This window comes from Agelaius tricolor, unplaced genomic scaffold, assembly GCF_023055355.1.
Source record: "Agelaius tricolor isolate 1412-34295 unplaced genomic scaffold, bAgeTri1.0.p SCAF_12, whole genome shotgun sequence".
In the NCBI taxonomy this organism is placed as follows: Eukaryota; Metazoa; Chordata; class Aves; order Passeriformes; family Icteridae; genus Agelaius; species Agelaius tricolor.
In genome coordinates, this window is record NW_027269272.1 from 9,673,569 (window position 1) to 9,695,472 (window position 21,904).

At 41.9% G+C, this 21,904-nt stretch overlaps 1 protein-coding gene across 2 annotated transcripts in view; it reads right to left on the reverse strand.

Annotated features, from left to right (window-relative positions):
* Window positions 1-21,904, reverse strand: part of SERPINE2 (serpin family E member 2) — a 23,644-nt gene continuing 1,740 nt past the window's right edge. The window contains exons 2-10 of one of the 2 annotated variants that reach the window (XM_071437494.1): window positions 9,976-10,250; window positions 8,667-8,786; window positions 7,294-7,521; window positions 6,024-6,221; window positions 3,416-3,614; window positions 3,175-3,275; window positions 2,089-2,175; window positions 1,432-1,515; window positions 1-669 (exon numbers count right to left, since the gene is read on the reverse strand). In XM_071437494.1, coding sequence (XP_071293595.1) covers window positions 632-669; window positions 1,432-1,515; window positions 2,089-2,175; window positions 3,175-3,275; window positions 3,416-3,614; window positions 6,024-6,221; window positions 7,294-7,521; window positions 8,667-8,786; window positions 9,976-10,231 — 1,311 coding nt within the window. In that variant the 5' untranslated portion in view covers window positions 10,232-10,250 and the 3' untranslated portion in view covers window positions 1-631. The remainder of the gene's footprint in view (window positions 670-1,431; window positions 1,516-2,088; window positions 2,176-3,174; window positions 3,276-3,415; window positions 3,615-6,023; window positions 6,222-7,293; window positions 7,522-8,666; window positions 8,787-9,975; window positions 10,251-21,904) is intronic. The other variant, XM_071437495.1, reaches the window with a different exon arrangement.

A 21,904-nucleotide genomic window follows, 5' to 3' on the forward strand; every position in this document is an offset into this window, starting at 1 on the left:
TGACTGTTCATAATGCAGTTTTATTTTTTTCCTTTGTACAAAAACAAATATAAAATTTAAATCCAATAGAAAGTGTATACTAGCAATGACAAGTTTACATTACAATGAGACAGGACAATGCGATGTGTATTGAACACCACATTAGTTTTAAAACTCTCAGTGATACATGCACTATATAAAAACTGCTAGAACTTTTATTCTATTTCTACCAAGAATATCCAGGTACCAAGATACTCAAGAACCAAAAGTAATCTTGATAGGTGGTATCTACAAAATTAGACCTTTTCCACACACAAGAAGAAACCAACATTAATAGAAACATTTATCATTCTTTGTTAAAATCCTCTCACAAAAAGCCATACATAAAATTCTTAGTAGATACAGAAAAAGCTCAGAAGCTGCTAGCATAGGTAACCATTCAGTAGTTTAGAGAATCTTTTAGACATTTTGAAGAGATACTGTAGTTTTCAATCTGTATTTTCCCCACAAAGCCAGAACTATGTTGACTCCTGTTTCAAAACCTAGTCAGTGGTTAAAACTAGTTCTTGAGTGAAGTCAAAGAGTAGTGTACAAAATATTTAACAGAACAGGGGTGTGCCTGTTTACTTCTTGAAGAAAGTCTTTTCCACATTCAAGGTTTGTTTATTTGTCCCATAAACAAGATTGTACCTGAGGGATGAAACAAAAACAGAGGTTACCGTCATCTGTAAATAGAGTTAAACTTTTCCATGAAAATTTTAAGTCCACAGAGCACAGCCAAGCCACCTCTCCAGTCTTGTCCAGCCTCCCTGAGGTCTGTGAGCCAGGGAAGTGCATGTTTGGATAGGTGGCCAGCTCCTATTTCTAGAGACACACAGCCCTGTTGATGCTCTGTGGAGCCTGGGGATGGGGCTGGCTGCCAGCAGCCTGCTCTTCTCCCAGTGCTGGCAGCAGCACCTTGTTCCCAACTAACTGACATATTGATCATACAGGTCACTGCAAGAAGGGCAATTCTGCTCTGGGAGACTCAGCCCATGCTGCAAAGGAGCTGTGAGCATTATATTGGAACACTCACTTATGTCCAGGGCAGGCTGGGGCAGCACCCCAGATCCCCAGCCCGCTCTTCTGCCTTGGCCCTCGCTGTCTGACTGTCCAGAAAGCTGGGTCCTGTTCAGCAGTTCACTACCAGTAAAGAGCTGTTTCCTCTGCACTCAGGGGAGCTATGACTATTAAAGACTCTTCTTTTATACCCACAAACCTGCCACGCTTGCTTCTGTTACCTTGACAGCCAAAATGGATTTTTTTCCCTGCTCCAAGTTGTATTCCCAATAAAATAATATAAAATTAAGGGCAAAAAAACCCCTGCAAGTGCATTTTTATAATAGTTATTGCCACTATTACATAGCTGATACTCAACTTCTAAGCCAAAAAGTACTTACAGATGCTGCTTACCTGTAGGATTGTGCCGGATGAAAAATACAAATGGTCTGTCTACTATGAACCAAGGAGGGGATGACCTGGCTATTAAAATTGCAGCTTGCAAAAAAAAAAAAAAAAGTTTAGAGTGAGACAAATCAAACACCACAATGCATTACATACTCTATCAAAGTAAAGTTTCCTTGTAGATAGATATATACATGCATGTGTGTATGTATATCTATATATATATAAATATCTGCACCTTGAATAGGTGCAGACAAATGCCTAAAACCAAGTAACTTGGACATTTAAAGCCACACAGGTCACATGATATTCTTACAGGAAGCATTTAAAAAGACAAGACCCACACAGAGCTGGAAGTCTTGGGTTGTCACCCAAAGGCTATAGTAGCTTACTCCTCTTTGTAACCTGGATAGCCAGAATGTGCTATCAGTGGCCTGATATAAAGTCTAAGCTATGGGAAGACACTTCTCTAGAAGTAAGCCTGTCAATATTTCTTACAGTGATCAACACTGGCAAGTTGAGATTTGACTGAGAAATCACATAAAACCCATTAACTGAGTCTGAGCACACTGCTGCAGTGATCTCCAAGTGGGCTATCTCTGCCTAGTGCCAAAGCCTTCTAATGGAGTTTGCCCAAGTCTGACAGTCATCAGTACAACTGCTTACTTGTTGCTGCAGAAGCTTTGGTTCCATCTTCACTAACTTCAATTTTTGTCTTTTGCAGAACGTTAGATACATGAAGACCTTCTGTTCCTGCAAGACCCAAGGAGAACAGCACCTTCAGTAAAACTCACCAAGAGAGTCCTGCAGTACTGTGTAGCTAAGCAGCTCTGTCAGCATGGCCCAGAATACTAAAACCTGCTACAATCCTGCTGGAATCCCAAAGCTGCTGTGTAGAACAATACCTTTGAATGCAGTCATTAAGTGAGTAATTACAAAAATATGGAATAACTTATCTTACTCCTTGTTCCTCCTCATTTCCTAAGTTTCCTTATTGATGGTTTAAGTTAGAAGTGCTCACATGCATTTTTAGTTTTAATTTTAAAAATCCTGAAAAAATTTGCTATCTGAATTTAAGTTACACTCCCATGTGTCTCAACGTCAGGGGAAAAAAAAAGCACTTAGCAACATACCTTGCTTTCAATGAAAGACAGGCATTTGTTTTCAAATTAAGCCACCACAAGGTAAGCTTTTCTGTTAAACAATTCTACAGAAGCTAATCAGGATTTTAATGAAAGTAGAGAGGAGAAATAAAATGACATTTTACAGCTATGAGTTCAAAAGTGTTTACACCCCATTTTCAGATACTAATATTTACAGCTCTGAGTTGGTTCAGTCCCCTAAAGTGTGAATGTTTTTCATGCATGCTTTCTTACAGCTCAAGTCACTAAACACATGCTTCAGGGAAGGTTACACGCTGTAGTTGCAGTATTTGCTATAGAATAAAGGTATTTTTTAAGCCCTGCCAAAGATTTCAGACAATGCCTGAGACCCTTAGGCTGCAATATCAAATCTTAAGAAACTGACCAGCATGATTTACTGCTGTAATGTAAGATGAGGGAGGAAAAAAGCCACTGCAATGTTGAACAGAAGCAAGCAGTCATGCCTGGCTGGCTACAACATAAAACCAGCTCCAATGTCATGGCAACACTTAGCCAAGAGAAAGCAGACAACTGCATTGGTAAAGCAGCACTTTATTCAAAGCTAGGAACTATGAAGGACCACCATGAATTAAAACAAAAAAACCCTTACTTGTTATTTTTGCAAAGTTTGCCTTTGACTGGTCAAACATATCTGTAATACCAAGTGCTTTCAGAGGTTCCTTTAAGTCTGTTTCTGCTTCTGCTGTAAATCTGGTTGGAACAAAAACAGAATGCATCATTATTATGCAGGAAAGTCACCTGAAGTATTCCTTCTCCTGTATCTGATTAAATACATATAAATAACCCCCCAAACACTCCCTGAAGAAGCAGTGGATTGTATAAGTACTTACTTTGGTAAAATAACCTGCACTCTTTTTGCTACCATGGTTGTCATCCAGCTTCCTATTGTTTTAGTGCTGATGTGGGGGATGATAGCAGAGAGTGGCGTTGTGCTTTCGGTGGGCAGTGCAACCAACATGCTGATCATCTCCCCGTGGTATGGCAGCTCAATGATGTTGTACCACAGCTCATTTGGGGTACTTGTAGTGCCTAAAATAATAGATACAAACAAACCCAAACAAACTAGTGAGCCATGGCCATTATAGCCTTATAACCTTAACACAGCTACTGTTAGAAGAGTCTGTCAGGAAAGCTTTGCCCACACTTCAAAACCAACTCTAAAGTCCCCAGGCTTCCTGGTGGGCAGCCCTTCAAAAGGCATAGGCTCTGTACAGCTGCTAGTGTGACATAAAACACAGACAGGCACCATGGAGCATGCACTCATTTAACATACACACTGTTTCCCAGACAAATCTCACCAGCCCAGAGCAGCAAGCCTGCTATGCTAGAAGTGGCCAGGTCAGTGAATTAACTGGATCTCTGCTCCAGATCTCAGCTGTACCACAACTAGCTGTGAACTGAGAATAAAAATAAAGCAAGGAATAGCAGTAGACTGACTTTCCAAACTGAAGAGATTTTGCAGACAAGCTCCTTCCTCCAAGAGTTATTTCAAGACCTCCTGGTTCCTGTCTGAATTAGTCTGTTGCATTTGTTTAATTTTCTTGCTTCATAAGGATCTGATTAGGAAACAATCTGAAGTCTTGCAAGATAGTGGAAAGCAGCCACTTTGAGGCAGTGCAAGAGGCCAATTAGATGAGATGGAGGGAGATAGCAGCACATCTAAGTTACAGCAAGACTGCCTTTGAGCAGCCCTCTCCTCCTCCAAGCTCCCTTTGCTTACTGTGGGATTTCTGGCATGTGGCTGGGAAGCAAATGCTTTTTATAGTAGTTTCAAGTTAAAATTTGTCAGTTTAACTACAGACAGTATTTCAGGCAAGGTTTTAGGATAGCAACAAGATCTTATTGTCTTTCCCCTTTCTTCATCTAAATCTGTACTTGACAGTCCAAGCTGAAAATCTACAGCTTCATTACAAATTTAATCTTGTTGCCAGCACCATGAAAGCTGCTCTGAACTCATATTGCTACAAAACTGGCAGTATTGCACCTCTGTTTTCCAAGAATCATGTCAAAGTTGGCAGTTTCACTATTCCTTTTATTATGGCAGTGGTTCTGAGGCTGGATCCTACAGATATAACACTGGCTGCAGAAGTCAGCTCCAGGACAATCACACAAGGCAAACTGTCCAACAGGTAAATGCTGCTTTCCTGATTTGCTGCTTCCATTACTGAGGCAAACTGAACAGGAGGGGAGCTCAGCTTCAGTCAGCAGATGGGACTGAAGATACTTAAGATATTTAAACTTTAGAGATTCCATTCCAAGCATGGATAAAATAGAAGCCCTCTGTTAGGAAATCTAGAGATAAAAAACCTCATTTGAGTCCTCAGGAAATGAGTAACTCAGCAGTATTTCTTTTGTTCCTTTTTAGCCTTAATAGTTTCTCTACCTTAAACACAGGCCAACATAATGGATATTATAACCAGCATCAGCAGTCAAAGCCTTCAAGATAATAGACTTGCTAAACCCCACTTGAAGTTATAGAACTCATTTGAAACTCCAAAATTAGTATGTACTGCAGTATAAACTCACACTTTCAGCAGTTAAAGTATTACATTACATCTGCTCTAGTATACAGGTCTGGGACAGAGTCACAGCTGTTTAACATAAAGTCTACTAATACTAATTGAGCACTACTGACAGTACAAGCAGGCATTTAAAAGCACAGTGTGTCTTGCTTTTAGATTTATAGCAAGCTGTATTTTCAGGCCTATTTCTCAGAGTGTATTTAGCACACATGGAATTAAGTTCCAGGAAGCACTTCTTAGAAGGATGCAACACAAGTTTTTAATCAGAGCATCCATCTTACTTTGACCACTAAAATCCCCATAAGGCTGCAAACTGGAGCTCTGAAGTACATTGTCAGTCACATCAAGCTGCTGGTGTCAGCTCTGAGAGTCTCTGATGGAAGGCTGGCAGAACCTGCTGAACTTCTTTTCACTTGTGACTCAATCTGAAGAGCAGTTTCACACCTCAGGAGATACAGCCAACATTCTAACCCAGCTCCTCTGGCTCCCACAGGACTGGAGACTGTGCAAGTCTCATTTCTCTATCTGCAGTAAAATATAAACTGAAACTCCAATCTTTCTCTCATATACAGCTCACTACCAGGTAAGCCTCCTACCATTCTGCCTGTTGGCAGCTTTCCTTTATTCTCAGCTCTTATAAACATGTACTTTTCTTTCTTACAGCAACATGCAAATTTCTCAATTTGGGTACTTCAGACTTTCCCTTTTGAAGGCAAAGGATAAGGCAATACTTGACAGAGTATCCAACCTCAAGGCAACTGTTAAGTACCTTGCCCATGCCTCAGCAGCAGGAGACACTTCTGTAACAATCCATCTATATCAGCTACAGGAACAGCTCCATTAAATGTACAGCAAGCTCCTGGAAAGAGCCAATTCTACACCCTTTGTTGGTGGCAGTGGGAGTCACTGGGCTTACCACAGCGGAAGATGGACAGCTGGGACAGCATAGGAACTTGGTAGGTCTTCCCATCAGCTCCATAAAATGGGCGTTTCTTGGTATTTTCAGGTCGAAATCGTGATTTCCATAAGCCCTTGAAATACACAGCATTCACTAAAACCAGTCTGGTCAAACTGCCCTCAATATCATCTGGAGCTACAACCTGATCAATCATACCTAGAAGAAAGAAAGGAATTCTTGAGCATTTGCTGTTGTAACACTGGCCAACTGTTTCTGAAGAACCCAATACACATTACTTTAGACCCCTTGACCTGTGAGTGTGCCAGCTCCTCATGGGACAATGTATTTAAAATTCATAAAGTCAGTGCTATTCTTTGTCAAAAAGTAAACTTTCAGGATAACCAGAAATAAAACATCAGGCTATCAGTTAGCAGGATATGTTTAACAACTAACAAGGCTCTACCTTTTCCAGCATGCAAGCAGATCTAAGACTGCATGGAGTAGTTTCAGCTGAAACACCTCCCCATTCACACACTGCTTGCAACATTGCTATGCAAAACTGGTGATGTGGTCGGGAAAGAATTTGACAGCCTCATTTGACAAATACCGCATCCAACATCATTAACACACTCCTCACATCCAGGAGAGACTTGTTTTAGCTCCAGAAGGTACCAAACACATAATTCCCCCTAGACTGGGAACATGCTGCAAAATGTGATGTCTGGCTTCAGTGTCTATAAGCTTTACAATTGGTTCAAGAGGCTTGAAGCATGAGGAGCTCTGTCAAGGCAGGGTTAGTTAAGAATCCTCCACTAAATGTGAGTCCTGAGAACAGGGTCATATCTTAGGACAGTTTAGGGCAGTCAGAGCAAAAGCTGAACTGCCCTACAGCTTCCCATAAGTCTGATTTACTGAGAAAAACATCTGAGCTGCCTGAAAGCATCTATGTTTGAGAGAAAGCATGGACCCCAGACAACTGTGCTTGGATTTCTCACCAGGTACATGAATACAAAGAGTAAAAGCTGCTCTGATCCCATGGATGGATGGGATGGACACACACCCCAGACATCCCTCAAGGCCACCACACAGGCACATCTGCTGGGGCAACAAGACTGCTGGTTCCTGAGCCACCAGCTCTAAAGCATCACACTAATGTCTGCTAAAAGACAGCTTTGAGCTGCAGAACAGAGCTTCCTCCACCTCCCTTTATCTTTCTCCAATATTTCCATCTAAATTGGACGTCTCAGACACCACCCTGCCACGGACAAAGGCACTCCCCAGTACTCACCCCTTGTTTCATTTTTCACCCATTGGTTGATGGAATCACATGCTGCATTTGGGTCCTCGAAGTCCACACTCTTGACACTGCACTGAAACACCTCTTTGTTCCTTGTAACAAAAGGCACTTCCATTTTAAAGCCACTCTTTGCAAACACTGCATTAGCAATTGTTACAATGTCTTTATTCTTTTTTGAGACTATCAGCCTGTTTATCTTCTTTAAGGCTTTACCAACTCCTGGTTGGAAAAAACAGCAAGTTTAATTTAGAATAACATGATAAACCAACAGTTACTTTATATGCAACTATTAATGACATGAAAAGTCAGACATTAAGTATTGGACTAGAAAAGGAAGACCAAAGCAAGCATTCTGAAGGGACTTCCAAAACACCCATTTCTGATGTCTCATCTGCATAATTCCCAGCAAAAACATTAACTCCACTATGATGCCTGCTGCACCTCTAACTGTCTGCTCAGAATGTTACAGACAGTGCTTGGGATTACACTGAGGTTCAAATATTAGTGTAGAGCTACAAATCATGCTCTTCCACAGAACAGTTTCAAAAATATTTCATATCATATAAGCCAGGTCAATTGTCAGTTCTGTGATGACAAAGAAAGTCAAAGGGTCAGCCTACTCTCTCAGAGTTCTGCAGGATTTGCATAACAAATGGTCTTGAGCCTCAGAATGTAAAACAAAAATTCAAGTATTTTCTTTACTTCCTTTCCATTTACTGGAGAATAAAGGAAGCTGTCAAGAGTTTATTATAAAACTTCCAAATTGAGTCTCAGTTTCCTTAAAGACTAAGTCCTGGCCTAAATCAGCTACAAGCAGGAGTTAAAGAGATTAACACATGAGCTTGCCTCTAAAAAAAGGAAAAGGGAAAGTAGTAGGTTCCAGTGCTTAGTCAAGATCCTCAGGACCTGAAAGCAGATTGTACAGAGTGCTTGCTAGCTCCTTCACTGTGTGTGAGGGAAAGCAGATGGCAGCACAGAAGAACTGCTATGCTCACCATACCCAGTTCTCCTGTGTTACACCCATCAATGAGTGCCTGTCTACACAGGGAAGCTACTGCCAGGCAGGCACCTTCATGTTCAACCACTGTATCAAACAGCATCCTTGGGTGGCTGTTACTGAAGGGTTCCCTCTGTTTCCCAATACAATTTAGGCAGAAACATTTCCTGACTACTTTCTTATGTAGACAGAGAAGAGATATGAAAGGAATAAATTAGTTCAGAATTATTCTCTTAGCTGCATGTAAGAAAAAACCTCAGATGGCTTTGCTGTTTCATGTATCATGAATGCTTTAACAGCACCACTGGTATGAACTTCTACATGTTCACTCTCCAATACTATGGGCAAATTCTTTTGGAGAACATACCATAACAGAGGTTCTCAAACTGTATTCTGTGGACCACTGGTGGCCCACGGAGCACTTGCTGGTGGTCCGGGGAGAGCTGGCTGGTCTCATGATGCTGGCTCTCCTCTTTGCTTCCAGCTGCTAAATTGCATTAAAAGACAGCTAAAGACAAATTAAATACTTTTCAACTAATACCTTTCCAAAGAAGCAGTTGCCAAAGGACTTTAAGGTAGTCATGAACAAGAGCAGGGGATACCTGTGCAAGGACAGAGGCAGCATCCCATACCAAGCCTCTAACCAGGCAGTGGCTACCTTCTAAGGGTTTGAGAACCTCTGTGTCTCACAGTTAGGATTAGGAATACTGAAGGCCAAATAAAACCAGTTGATACAGTACTTCAACATTTTTGCAAGTACTTGGATTTTAAGCATTCAAATATTCCTAGAGCTGATTATCCCATGAAGGGCTTTCAATCTACATCATTTAGATGTTAAGGTGTCAAATAATTTAGTTGTACTTCAAATCCAGGACCAAAACAGCAAAGCAAATGAAGACAGGACAACATGTTATATGGCAACATGTTATATGACAATACTGCTCAAGATTTAAATGTGCACTTACCTCCTGGAGGATTTTCTATTCTTGGAAGTAAGGCAGAATGCTGGCACTAAGATGTTAAGTCTTGCTGGCAAACACGCACAAAAATAGCATGCAAATTAAAGCAGTAAGAATCTTCAGCCTACTCCCTCTGGAAGGGGCAGACATTGGCAGAGGAATATGAACACAGATGCATGCAGTGTCAGGCACAGGCAAGCAGAAATGGCTGTTTCAAGAAGAGGGCACTACAAGAACTACACATACAGGGATTCTGACAGCAGAAACACATGAACAAAACTGAAGAGCAAAGTGAAAGTATCAATTGTATGGTTAGTTTGCACTGCTTTCAGTGAGGTGCCAAGAAATATCCTCTTGCCCTGGTATCTAAGGAGTGGCACATTAAAGGTTGTTCAGCCCTGAAATGGAGTACAGCCACCTTCCTGCTCAGAGCTAGCACTGGCCCACCATCCACCCTGTTCTGGAATACCAATGTGGCAAGGACAAAGGCAGTTCTAGCCAGGGCCCTGAAGTCATTAACCAAGCTGCTTATAAGCCAGTTTGGGTATATGTACATACCCATGCTCAAATTGCCAATTAACTTCAAGCATGTCCATTCTGCGCTTTTGTAAACAGAGTTAATTGGTGCATGATGCAATCTACCACACTTTGAAAGCCATCTCATACATCATGAAAAGTCTGACAAAACACACCCAAAACCACCTTAGGATCACTGACCATTTACACTGTATCTCATCATAGTTGTCAGCTGCTTCTTTGTCTTGCCATCAGCTCCCAGCTGCAACACCCCCAGGACAGATGCAATCCCGTGAGGAGAAACAACAACATTGTCCTGAGGCTTAGCTTTCACTATTTGATTGAAGACCTGGATTCCAACATCAGAGCTAAGCTCCTCCAGAGGATAAAAACTGAACTGGGAACATACAGACATTAAAGTCCCAAGAACAAAGAGGAGTGAAAAATGCCAGTTCATGATTCCTGGTTGGAAATACCTGCAAGAAAACAAGAGGAAGAAGTTAAGTCAGCTTTCACAAGTACAGCATTTTTAACATCAATTCTTATTCACCTAAAGAGCAGGCAAGTCTTGCACATGTGCCACACACCATTCACAAAGCTCTGGCAATGGCACTCACACAGCTCACTGTGTTTTACTTAGCACTGCCAGGATTTTAGGTCTAGGGGTTTCCAGACACAATGATAATCATGACATAGCTAGATACCAGTGCCTAAATAAAGGACAAAAGCCACCAAGTTAGGAGACTATCTCCCACAACACCCTGGTTGAGGTATTTTTTTGTCTCAGTTAAACGAGCCTTGGCATTCTATTTAGATTGCCCTTTATGGTAAATGAGTGCTGAGAAGTGTGGTATGGTCCTCACCCACTAGTATGTGATGCACACTACCCCTCATAGATCATTTTCTGCAGTGAACAGAAGCATATATACATATGCAAACAGACCTTCTGCTGTGGGAATTTACACCTGCCTAGAACAATAAGAGTTAGCTGCATAATTGGCATTCTCAATAATGGGAACGTAGAGGAACATTTTAAAATGCAAATGTTGAACTTGGATTTCAACCTGTACTTCTCCATTTAAGAAAACAGAGCACCTAATGTATACAGAATGGAGTTAATATTCAAAACAGGTGTATCTTCATCTGCAGGTCTAACACCTGACAGAACTCAGTATTATTATCCATGAGCTCCGAAGAGCTGAAGCACAAGCAGCATCAACATTTTGTTCAGGACCTATCAGCAACTGATTATAGACAGCCAAACCCAAATGTCAAACACTGAGCACTGTAACTACTGTGCTGTATTTCCTCCTTATGAAACTGCATTCAACCCTTTTTGTTAGGGCAAAGAGATACTTAGAGAAACACGCAATAATCTCCTATTTCCTTAAATTATGTTCCCTGTTCACAACATTTTGAAGACATTTATTTACACAGTTCACAGCCCTGACTTCCATTTCCAGACCAGCCAGGAGCCTGTTCCCTCACTGCCTTCAGAAGCAAGGCTGCAGAAGGTGTCCAAATGAATGAAGTGTTATTTGCATAACAACTGCAGAACCAGATCTGTGGTGCTGCCCTGGAGCCCCCAGTGCAGCAAGCTGGCACCCTTGCTGTTCTGGGTGCAGCACCCCAGGGTGCTGGGGCCCAGCCTTGTCACTGCCAGCCTCCTCCCACACAGCCCAAGGAGCTGTGCCATCGCCAGCCTACCTACGCTGCGAGTTCAAACCATGCTGGAGCGCTTGACTACCAGAAAACCAGCTGGTGTTTGTACAGATTTGTTTAATCATCTTTTAATAGCATGTACTTTAACTGTGCTAAAACACTTGAAAGCGACAAATACAGCACTTTCTTCTACGCCATTTGAGGGGACGAGGTTGGCTTTGTCGCAGTTTGTTGTTGCAGAATTAACCAAATGCTGAAAATGCAATAATGCAGGAGTTTAGACATCTTTCTCCCCCAAACCCAACTTTAGTATACTTCTAACCAGAGGAACCTGCTGATTTAAGTTATGCAAGAAAAAATGAAAACACTATTCTACGAAGCAGGGTAATAGCCCACCCAATAATTAAGTCTTCTCCATAAACCTACTAATCCCCCAAGCAGTTCTGAGGTCACTAAAGCACAATTCCTTCCAAAGGAGCTTCATATCAGCCACCTGCTGCAACTACTCAAGCCTAGTCCAAAATTTAGGCTGGACTGGGCTAGCTGCAGCTGAGACCAGCAGGAACAAACCCCAAGCACCATGGATTGGGTTTGCATCCCCCTGAGGCAGGTTACGTGAGTCACTCCTACATTTGTCTTGCACCCCTCATCACCAGCTACAGCAAGAAAATGTCATGGGGGAGAGCCAACAGCCTGACAGGGAAAGTAAACTTGCACTTTTAAAAATAAATTAAAATTGTTAAGGAACATTCTTCAGTGTTCTTTGATACTAACACAAACCACCTGAAACCTCTGGTTTAGTTCTTAAGGGTAAGAATTCCTTCTCTCACAGGCAGCAGCTCCACACTGATGGCACTGGTGCCTTGCAGGAGGAACTCCATGAAAAGCTTCATTTAGGGCTAGCCTATAGGATTTTCTTTGGTGGTTTGGTGACCATCTCTTCTCCCAAACCTGGAAACCCAAGGGGTAGTTTAAACAAATTCTTAATCCAGATATTAAGCAGACTTATAACTTGACCTAGTATCTTGGTAAAAAGAAACTTCAAGGCCCTGAAACTATTCCAAAGTCTTACTGGAGGCACTTTGAAGCAAGAAGCGGTGCATGTTGGAGCAATACAGCCTGTCCCACATAGTGATGGACAGGGACACTACCAGGTAATCACAGAGCACAGTTTGAGCAGCCATCTGAAAACCAGGCTTTTGACCAAGGCAGCTCCACCTGACCCTGACAGCAAACCACAGGAAACTGGCCTATTTTGAGGGCAATCTACCCTTGATACATTATATGGCAAGAAGCATACTGTGAGGGCAGAGACAGGAGTGACACTTTGAAATCAAATAAAACAATGTTTCATTGTCATTTAGGTACTTCATCTGCACAAACCTAACTGAAGTCAGACACTTCTCTCTTTGACTTTCCCAGAATATATTGCAAGTCTCCAAGTTTTCTACTTCACTGATGACAGCCCCTGACAGACTCAGGGTGACAGCCTTGTATTTTCTCCATAACATGTGAAGCCTTGTCAAAACAACCCAACTCTGCTCCCAAGGCCACTGCTGCAGAATTTTGGGCTTTTTTCTGTTTCAACTGATTACCTCCTGCATCTGGTTTACCCAGAATTCTCCATATTTGCCTAACCTCTCCCTCCTGACACACCATTAAGATGGGTTGGTCTCTGTTTTGGAGCAAAATCTCTAGCAAATACTTATTCAATAAGTGAAATAAAGTCATGCAGTGCTCTGAGCATGGAAAAAGAGTAAAACCACTTTTGATCACAAGTTATGGAGCAGTCACTTCTTGGCCTGGCCCTGCTATGGCCACTGTGTAACTTAACCAGGTAACTGGGGAGACAATTGGATCTTTGAGAAGTGGCATCCCTGCAATTGAAGTTTCCATAATGGATTTCAGTAAAATTAACTTCTATGCAGTCCAGTATCAAGAAGTGCATTTGCATATCCTGAAAGAAACAGCTTAAGCACAGTGCTGGGAGAAGGAATCCAAAAGGATGTATGATGTGTAGGATGGAAAACAGCTGACCTGCTATACAGAATATCAACAAGCTTTCAACAAGCTTTCATAACACTGAAGCTAAAAAACTTAGTGATAGTTAAATCTGAATCTAATGCTTCAGAAAACTAAACAAAAATACAGGCTAGGCATTTCTTTGCCTGTGACCTTTATATTTTTTACAAAGTTAAACTGAGGAGGAGGAAAGTGTATAGGCGAATTCATTTACATAAATGTGGGCTTTTGAAAGATGCTGGATCAAAAAAAAAGTCCCTCTGTAGGGTAGGCTGCCCACTTCTTAGATTGAGCACTTACAGGAAGGACAACATCCACAATTTCAACTTCTCAACACGCAATGGGAATGCTGTCACCAACCCAAAGAAACGTAGCCAGTGTTATCATACATTGCCATTTGTTATGCAAATCCAGTTCTTAACCCTAATGCTAGAGTTTCTGAGCAGGACAGATCAGTGTCACACACTCATCTATGAGAGATGCCATCTCCTCAGCAAGCACACCCAGAACTCAGCTGCCCCTGCCTCACAGAGCAGCACCACCCCAGGTCCTGTACATCACACTGAAGTACCAGTTATAACTCTAACTGCAGAACCTGGCCTAAGCCACAAAGGAATTTTTAGACAACTATTCCAGTCAGGCACAGAGCTCTGGGCAAGGCAGAGGAGGAACACAGCAGCATGTCCTATGTACACTGATAGCTCTGTGTTGTTTCATGACAGATGATGGAAAGTCTTCAGGCTCCCAACCCTGGGATGAGCTCAGCTTCATGCTGGTGTTGCAAACACTGACTCTCAGATGTATTGGGCAGGATACTCAATTCTCACCAGGCTCAACTATTCAGATCACCATCATAGTACCTAGTTTAAATTTTTTGGATAAAATTATTATGGAAGCAATTACATCAACAAAGAGGAAGTGGTGCTTTCAGCCTACATTTATAGAATGCTTGTTACAAAAGCGAAGTTATATTAATACAGGCTGTTTAATCTGTGCCTAGAAAAGCATTTGGTGGAGCAGGGAAAAGTAACATCTTCAGCCCCAGGCAAAAAATACTGCTAACAATGAAGATACTCCTACAGCAGAAAACTAGCTTAGGAAGGACTTCATTTTCAGTGAGCCTAAGCTGCTGCAATCTTCCCAAGACGGAGAACAGAAATTAGTTTGGTTCAAGATCAGAGGCAAAAACATGATCTGAAAAAATGCCCATATTTAATATCCAAGTTGGAGAAAAGGCCTATCCCAGAGAGACTGAAGAACACTTTGCAGTTGATTGAGGATGAAATAATCAACTGTACATAGATTTTCAGATATCTGTAATGACTGCACTATGAGACACCTCCAAGTGTTTATTCTGAAGGCTGACTTCAACAGCAATAACGTATAATCCAAAAGGCTCTTCTTGCAGTTGCAAGATTGATTCTGTAGTTTCTTTAAAGACATATCAAGCACAAGGAAGTTTAGACACCAGACTGCACCTCTGTGAATAGCTGTAACCAAAGAGCAGCAAGCACAGCTAAAGGGACTGAAACTAAAGAGCAGTCTCACAGCATTGCTGGTCTCACTGTATTAAGCACAAAACCCTCAGAGCCCCTGAGCCCACGTGGCATGCACTGGGCAGCCTCTGTGACCAGAGAAAGCCAACCTGGAACAAACATTCAGGGACCTCTCCAAGTCTGAGATGTTGATGTTTCCATGCCACTGTCATCTGGGCTACTAATTTAAAAGTCTTATTTCAATTGACATATGAGCTGAAAGAAAGCAGCTTCACTTCAGGCATTTAACCAATTCTCTCCAGCAGGACTGAATAAATACTCAACCAAACCTGTTAACAGTCATTAAAGGAGCTGGCTGAACATACAGCAATTGTTTCTCCAAGCAAGGAGACCACTCTGGTTGCAGAGGGAAGGTCATGTGGGTCTTGTTTTCCAGCTGATGGTAAAACACTCCAGCCTCTTGGTAGGCTTCCCTGCACCTCACAGGTGTTCCTGACTCCCCTTCTGCCTAAGCCTCCTACAAACCAAAGCCTTCAGCTTCAATATCCTCTCCTCATCCTGAACCTGAGTTCAGCTGCTGAAGTTCTGGCTTCTTCCACATGACAGATCTGGCAAATGCTTCATCTTCCTGAATGTTGGCGCTTCCTTTTCATCTAACAACTCCTTCCATTATTACTCAATACCTGGAAAGTTTAGTATATGCAGAGCATTTCCAAGACAGGATGATTGCTAGATTTTAAATAGCTCAGTACTCACATTGCTCTGAAGAGGAGTAAGTTACTGTCAACAAGATACAAACATAACTTGTACACAGAGATAAGCTGGAAGTGATGGGTTTTTTAAAAAAATAATTTTATATCTTAAGACATTGGTCTGACTTCAGGCACAACAGCCAGCATTGCACATGAATGCAAAAAGCATGGTACTGGTTCTGAAGATTTCCTCTCCCAACCTTAATCCTATCTCTTCTATTCCTATCTCTCTCAGGTTTTTAGGGCATTCTGGAAAGCCTGTTCAGCTGTGTCCAACCAGCCTCCCCTGCCAAGTGGGAATTTCCCTGCAGAGCACCAGCTTGTCAAACCAGCTGGTCCCAAACAGGAACCATCTCTTTGTCCAAGCACTGCTCCCCATGAGCAGGAGGCTGGAGTTCAGTGCTGCTTTATCAAGAGTCCTGACCACCACCATTTTTTCTGGGAGTTCCTGTTAAACATGAAGTGCAGAGAGACCAGCTCCATTTCAAACTGTCTGTAGCCTCAAGACCAGGGTCTCCAGTTCACAAGCCAGACTAATCTTTCTCACCAGTATCTATCAATCTTCTACAGCATTTGGTGGTGGTTCGTGGTAGTTAATGACAAAGATCAATTTCACATCATGCAAAGCTGACCAGAGTTTTTTACTTCACCACTGAGTTGTGACTGTACAACAACTACAGAGGCACTATTCAGAGTTTCAAGAACTCTCATAGGCTTTTATGTATCATTTGCTTTTACTTCCATCCCTCATTTATACATGATTTAAAGAGCCAAATTTGGCTCTCCTTCATGAAGCAAATACAGTTGACAGGGCAGGAGGCTTATAGAGACTATTGTGGTACTGCACAATTCTACCACCATTCTCAAATTTTATGTGTTCTCTTGTTAATGTAGGCTCAACTACAATTGCTAAAGTTTCTAGGTATTATTTATTCCTGTATTTAAAGTAGTTTCCACAGAATTTTCCCAGACCTAGTATCAAGTCTTACAGTATCAGAAAGATTAAAAAGAATTATGTTTTTAATTTACTGGTGTCCCTTTATTAAAGAAGTGGTTTGGTTGATCTTAAGTTCTTTATGCAATGAGGGTATTTTAACATAATGAAGAAACCAGCATGGGACAGTCAGCTCATCCAGACTAAGGCTGCAGCACCAGTTTCCCCAAAAGAGGGAGCACAGCAGTGCTCCACAGCACCGTGGGGAGGCTGGACCCTCTTTTCTGGGCTCAGCCCAGTAGAGGAATAGGGTTTGACAATCAGAGCATCTGCCCTAACTCAAGCCCCCACTTTTAGTTTCTTAGTGCAAGAAAGGCCTCATGGAACCACAGTTCCCACATTTATTGTTCATTAGCAATGCTCACTGTGCAACCACAGGCTCATTAGGAGCCAAAGGCAAGCCTGCAGCACTGCAAGCTCCATTAATGAGGTACAGGGTATTAATTCCTTGGCAATGGGCTGTGTAAGTACAGATCTATGAAGTAAATAGTCCACAAGGACTAACAATGGCGGGTGTCTTATCAGGTACCTCACCACCACCTCCACCCTAAGTCCCACCTCTGCTTTAGGATTTTACCATCTTTTATTCCTTAAAAAAATATTAAAGGGAAACCCAGTACCCTTATGGTACTGGGTTTTTCACTTGGTGCAGGTATCTTGGTGTCATCTGAAGCAAGACTCTCACACCACTACATCCCTGCAGCACAAACAAATCTGGTTCTCCTTTTCTCAGGTGAATTTTCATCTGCTGGCCAGTGACACATGCCCTCCCTGCCTCTTGCACCTACCAGGCTGGGAGAGCAGAAGCAGCCTTGTGGAGATGGCTCCACGGCCACTTGGGAACTGTGCTTGGAGAATACTGAGTGCCAAGGCCTTTCAGGATACATCCTCCTTCAGAAGGGTTAAGGCACCAATATCTCTAACACTTAGGCTTCAAGAACTGTCAAGCAAAGGAAAAAAACCAACTGTGTAAGAAATAAAGGAAACTAAAGGCATAGAATTGAGTCCTCAAGCCAATAGTTAGTACTTCAGAGCTTTGAAAAGGCATGTGAGTCACTGCAGAGTAGAAGAGATGACTCTTGGCCTTCAGATTCAACAACTTTTAGGTTTAGGTTACTCTAAAGAAGAGGTACTTCTATTTCCTACTAAACAATGCTACAAAGCCCAATTTCCATCATTCCACACTCTGTGGTTCAGTCAGGGTTTACAGCATAACTGAAAATTAGGCTATGGAGCCATACTATTTTTCATTATTTACATTTTTATTATCCTGGGAAGCTAAGAGAGGTGGCAGGATCTATCAGCAATACAATATCTAACTAAAGCCAACTGGGTTTAGAGATGCCCAAATGGTATCAGAAGATGGGGAGACATTCTCTCAAGAGGACTTTAAGAAGCCTCACTTAAAATAATGCAAGTAATATTGAATTAATTACATTATTTTAAGTTTTTACTTACCCCTCCTCCTTCAAGAGGAAAGGCTACAGCAGTACAGTGTTGGGAGTTACTCTAAAAGTACATACAGTCAATACAGTCATTTCACAATAAAAATGAATTGGAACTCCAGTATTCTCTGTTCATAACAATGACATTCATAAAAACTTGCACTTGCACAAGCTCATTGATAACCAAAATCTGATACTTTAAGCATTTGTACATGGGAATGCTACCAAATGACAAATTACTTGGAGAGATCAGGAATGCTGTTCTAACCATTTACTGCACTTGTGGTTGGAGACCTGCAGAGTAATGGGTGACTAGCCTTTTATTTATTTATTAATCACACTGCATAACATTAGCAATCAACCACTTCCTATTTGCAAGCTAATTTAGAAACCTTATCTGAAAAACTAGCTGACAACTATAACCCTTAAAGTGTAACATAGCCAAGTTATTAACATTTAAGATGAAAAATGTATACTGGTTTTCTGTATCCAGGCCAGCATCACTGAAACAGACCTAAGCTCACAGGAGATACTAGTTTTTAGTGGCCTCTTCTCAGCCATTCCAGCCCTAGCTTGAAGGTTACTCAAAAAGGATAAGGAGATTCACATTTCTATTCACAGCACAGACATTTACTTATATCCATCTTTTCCCCCCAGAAAGCTCCAGAAGCAGAACTGGCCAACCACAAGAGCATCAGAAGTCCCAGGTGCTGTAAGGATGCAAGAAGGAAACTTTGTGCTGGGAACCTCATCCATATGCTCAGGTAGACACCTCCTCAGTCATCTGCAAGAAGACTTACATGAACCAGTTAGTAAGAGAATTACCAGCTATTTAAAGACCTGTATTTAAGAAAACATGCTTTTTGTTAAACTGACCTCACTTCTGACTGATCCCACTGGCTTTACTACAGATTTCTGGGAAGGGAAGACTTAAATTTCCATAGTAAAAAAAGGGACAACTCAGTATGAACTAAGCACAAGAATTCTCCAAGAGCAGGTCATGACCTGTATATTAAACTGTCTGATTCAGTTCAGCCTTAGAGTTTGTGGGCTGAGTTGTGAGCTGTGCTGGCTGAGGCTCCACAGAGTCCATCACTATTTCTGTAAGGCAGATGACAAACCTCTGCAGAGGAAGTAGGCAATTAGCTGGGAAAGCAACCTCTCCAACCGAGCTGCCAGAGCAGCTGGAGGCCTCAGCTTGTTTCCCTGCTGAGAACGACACATGAACTCCTCTTTCTGGGAGAGGAGGGTGTATAGCAAAATGGAGACATACAGATAATGCACCAACTTCTATATGGCATTTCTTAGATTGCTTAGGGGTGTAAAGTGATAGGATAACAGAATGGAAGAGAACAAGCTAGTCATGTTCAGTTCTCCTCTTGGTTTTGTACCTGTAACCTGTCAGCCAATGGGAAACTGTCCCTCTCCTATTCAAACAGAAAACCTGAAACCTCAATTCAGCTTTGGGCAAGCAGAAGCTTACAGTTCACAGCAGATGACAGAACCATCTCAGAAGCAGTGAGAAACATCACTAAATACCTCAACATGTCCTACTGCAAGAACAGAAGCTTAAAGAGCGAGCTGTTAAATAATACAAAAAGCATTTAATATAAAAACAGGCTTGGTCAAAGCTACAGAGCTGATGAACATAAATTCATATCCCCTGTACATCAGCCAAACTAAGGGAGGTAGAATGTACCAGCACTTCTCACTAGTGCTTCTGGAGACTCCAGGGGGGTTTACTCCTGTAGCTTACAGTCTCTTGGTAACTCCTGTTTCTCACAAACCAAGCTACCTGCATGCCAAGGCCACCACACATACCCAGCTTTGAACAGGCTTCTTCAGCTCAGCACTCACTGGCCATCAGTCTTGAGCCCTTCCACAGTCCCACAACACTGAGGAGAATTTCAGGCTGCTGTTTCCAGAGCCCAGGATGCCAACAGCAGACTGCCTGAAGCCCACACTTTGCACCTCATGGCTGAGCATGGTCAGCAAAACTGACATTTTCTCCAAGGGGAGATAATTCCAGAAGATTAATATGCTTTCATACTTAAAATGCTTTGTGGCATAATAATTGGACCCCAGCATAAGGCACCTTCTGATTTCAGCATGAAAATAAGGGGAAAAAAACCACCTTTCTGGCCATTACAGGTAAACACCAGACCACAGAAAAGACACAGCAGCTGCCAAAATGCATGTTTTTCCACAGACACTGGTCAAGCAGAGGTGCTAATGGATTTAGAAAGCATTTCAGTTAGCATTTAAGTGTATTTCAAGGCCATGATAAACAGCTTAAGAACCTACAGCTTACACTAGCATTGCCACTAAAATTGCCCCATACTTTTCCAGTCCCTGATTACTGGCTCTCACTTCAGCAGAGACCTCAGCTCTGCTTACATTAGTCAAGTATGAACTAGAGTCTCTCCCTAAAGAGACAGGAACAAGCAGAACACAGGACAGCTTTTTTCCCCTACAGCATGCCAGCCTAAACCTTTGTGTAGCTCCAGCTGCAGAATGCTACCACCTCTTATTGCTCTCCTCCCACCACTTTAACCATCACAGATGAGACACCTGAACACACACACGGTTGCACATATTCAGCTTTCCAGTCTTTACACAAAGAAGCTATTTTAATAATAATAAAAACCTTATTATATTTTCATACTTCCCTAACTTACACTGAATCTTTACATTTACACTAAATCTTTAAAATCATATGTAGGTGATTGACTACTCCACACTACCACTACCAAAAAGAGGCAATTCCTTATATCACTACACTTATTCAGAAGATGTTCATGGCTAGTATAGATGCACAGAATGACATGGTTGTTACAGGCCAGCACTTTGCTGTAAAACTTGCCTCATTAGCTATGTCACAGGTGACTGGGAAGATGCTCAGAGGCAGGTAAAGATGACTATCAGCAACACTTTACAGATTAGTGATGGTTATCCATCTTTTCCCTGTCTTCTCACGTATAAAACCTTGGACCCCAGAGAATCGCAGAATTCAGTTAACAAACCAAGTCGACTGGAAATGTTTTGATGATTAGAATTAATTTCCCCATAATTAGTATTACAAAAGCATGCTTTTTCATGCATGCTTGTGATTAAGCAATTCAAGCAGCCCAGACAACCCTAACCCCAGCTTCCAAGAAAAACCTTCCACCGAGCCTCAGCTTTTTCAAGAATGAGCACAGTAGTTCCTATCAAGAATCAAAAGCCACAACCAGCTGCATGAGCCAGGTAGATGCTGTGCCCACCACCACAAATCTCTACCCAGAGCTACCTCTGAGCTGATCCCTTGCTGTGGATACATGAAATGTACATGCATCTCCACTGTAATTCCTAGCAGTAAGGTGAGGTGGTTATTTTTCAGTATTTATATAGACACATTCATTTCAATCTATTCTAAAAATACCTGGTGCAACTTGCTGGGCTCCCTGCTTGACATTTTTCTGCCTAGCAGATGCTGGTAAGAAACTCCAGGTTGGGAACACGTTTCTGGCTGTGTGATTTAGACACTCAGGCTAAAAGTCTCCACATGCCACTAAGACACGCTATTCTCCTGGTTGTCAATGACAACACCAAACAGAAGCTCCAACACTTCTGTATACACCTTGAGACAAAATCCACTGCGGGTTTCTGTTTTCTTTTTTGTTCTGACATGAGTTTCTATTGCCTCCCACATGAGATCCATAGAGCTATATATAGATATAAATGTATGTGTGACTATAGTGATGGCCATATCACCAATCA